Source organism: Anastrepha ludens, chromosome 5 (genome assembly GCF_028408465.1).
Source record: "Anastrepha ludens isolate Willacy chromosome 5, idAnaLude1.1, whole genome shotgun sequence".
Classification (NCBI taxonomy): domain Eukaryota; kingdom Metazoa; phylum Arthropoda; class Insecta; order Diptera; family Tephritidae; genus Anastrepha; species Anastrepha ludens.
The window spans coordinates 122,500,213-122,502,777 of NC_071501.1; the positions used below are offsets into that span (position 1 = coordinate 122,500,213).

Genomic DNA, 2,565 nt, shown 5'->3' on the forward strand with positions numbered 1-2,565 from the left:
ATTTATGTGACAAAATTCCTCCCACCGCCGTATTAGAAGCATCCGTTGTTAATACCAACGGTAAATCTGGGTTGAAATGAACCAAAACTTGGTCTGACGTCACAGCATTCTTGATAGCGTCATATGCCTTTTGACAATTCTTTGACCATAAAAACGGCTCATCTTTGCTCAATAATTTATAAAGTGGAGACATCATATTCGCAAAGTTATTAATAAATTTTGAGTAATAATTTGCCATACCGACAAAGGCTCTAACTTCCGAAACATTATCTGGAATTGGCGCAGAAAGAATGCTCGAAATTCGATCGTTATTCTTACTCAATCCGTTTTTATCAATATTGAAGCCCAAATAAGAAATCTTTGATTGAAAAAAAACTGACTTTTTGATATTTAGTTTCAATCCAGCATTTTGTAGTTTTTGAAGTACTAGCCTCAACGTTTTAATGTGACTCTGCATAGTCTTTCCAGTGACTGTAATGTCATCCTGATACACCACGACAAACGGTATGTTTCTTAACAAACTTTCCATTGTCTTTTGAAAAATCGCTGTCGCAGTCTTAACACCAAAAGGTAATCTTTTTACTTTTAATGTACCTATGTGCGTACTCCATGCACACAATAATTGTGACTCATCGTCAAGAATTAGCTGATTGTACGCATTGGACAAATCAAGCTTTGTGAAAATTTCACCATGGGTAAAGGATATTTAAAATCCTCTAAAAACTTGTTAATTGTGATTTTATAATCACCGCATATCCGCAAATCACCGTTGGGTTTCAAAACTGGTACTAAAGGTGTACCCCAATCAGAGTTGTCAACAGGTTCGAGAACACCTGAACTGATTAAATCTCGCAACTGTTTCTCAACTTTAGCCTTCCATGCTAATGGCAAAGGTCTGGGTTTGCAAAATACTGGTGTTGCATTTTCAACAACCTTTAAACAAATTTCCGAATTTTTAAATTCACCCAACTTATCTTCAAAAACCTCGACGAACTCAATCTTCAATTGTTCGACGATCGCAGCATACTTATTTTCGAAATTAATATTGTTTATTTGCAATAATTCGAAATTAAAAGAACGTAAAAACGTACGACCAAGCAATGGAGGGTTTGCAGAATCCACAACAACAACAACAACAGTTTTTGTATTACCTTTAAAAGTAATCGACGCATCATATTCGCCAACCAGCTTCAATCTATCACCACTGTAGTCAACATATGGAATATTGCATGGTCGGAGAGTCTTTTCCATAATATTATTCTCGTAAAACGACAAAGGCAACAAAGTGCATGGTGCACCTGTGTCACAAACAGCATTTAATTTAACTCCATCAATAACGACTGGAAGAGAATACACGTCAAACGAATTTCGCTCAGCCACACTAAAAATTGAATAATTAAACAAATCATTATTATCATGTTCATCATCATTATCATTAGATACATAATTAACACTTCTCTTTTTATTGTAACAAACAGACGCCAAATGACCAACTCTTCCACAAGAATGACACTTGCTATCTTTGTATTTGCATGACTGAGATGCATGATTTCGCCAACCACAGTGAGAACAAGGAAATTTTCTCTCACCATCGCCTCTGTTATCTCTGCCACCATCTCTGTTGCTGCCACCATCACCACTGCCTCTGTTGCTGCTTCCCCATTTGCCTCTGTTGCTGTTGCCACCATTACCTCTGTTGTCACTACTACTGTTGTTCTGCTTCTGATGTTTTTGCTTCTTGACAAAATTCACTGCAGTTTCTTCTTTTCCTCCCTTTATTATGCATTTCGTCTCTAATATCATCGCCTTTCTTAATGCACTTTGAATTGTGAGATTCTCATCTTCTTCACACAGCCTTTCAAAGATGAAATTTGGCAAACCCATTACGAATTGGTTTAACACAAATGCATCTAAATTGACCCCAAATTTACAATTAAGTGCCAACATCTTTACACGAGCATACCATTCCGCCACAGATTCACTTTCTTGCTTCGTTGAAATATGAAATATTTTCCGCTCACTAAACACAATAGTAGGTGGAGTGTATTGTGTGTCCAATATTTCACACAACTCTTTAAATGATTTTGACACGGGAGTAGCTGGACTGCACAAACTGTGTAGAACTTTGTATGGAACGGCACCAATTGATTTTAATAAAATCGACTTCCTTACATTATCATCTGTGCAATTCACTTCACAGAAATGTATCTCCAAACGTTCCTTCCAAACAATCCACGACTCCACATTCGGGTTAAATTCTGGAACATTCGTCGTTTGAAGCATTGTCACTGGTGTCACCATCTTGCTGTCATTCGCTGACTTTTCTTCTTTAGGAGGCATGTTGTGATTTTCTTTATTTTACTGTTTTCTTTTTTGTTTTAGTTTATTTTATATGTATTTACATATATGTACAAATATATTTGTTTTTGTTGCACACAACTTCTGTTATATTTTTTTCCGTTTTATCCTCGTCGCCAATATGTAGCGTATCAATAGAGGAAAACAACCAGCTCGTTCTCAGTTCAAATAACAACTATTCAGTTTATTAACATTGACTCTTATTTC

At 36.2% G+C, this 2,565-nt stretch overlaps 1 protein-coding gene across 1 annotated transcript; it reads right to left on the reverse strand.

The window, feature by feature from the left end:
• Positions 1 to 642: 642 nt before the first annotated feature.
• LOC128864877 (uncharacterized) lies at positions 643 to 2,340 on the reverse strand. Its single transcript, XM_054104635.1, has one exon. The coding sequence runs from the start codon at positions 2,338 to 2,340 to the stop codon at positions 643 to 645; it is 1,698 nt and encodes a 565-aa protein (XP_053960610.1).
• Between the last annotated feature and the right edge of the window lie 225 nt (positions 2,341 to 2,565).

Bases quoted from the DNA above. Each gene is read 5' to 3' on its own strand.
- LOC128864877 (XM_054104635.1), bottom strand. From the start codon at position 2,340: ATGCCTCCTAAAGAAGAAAAGTCAGCGAATGACAGCAAGATGGTGACA.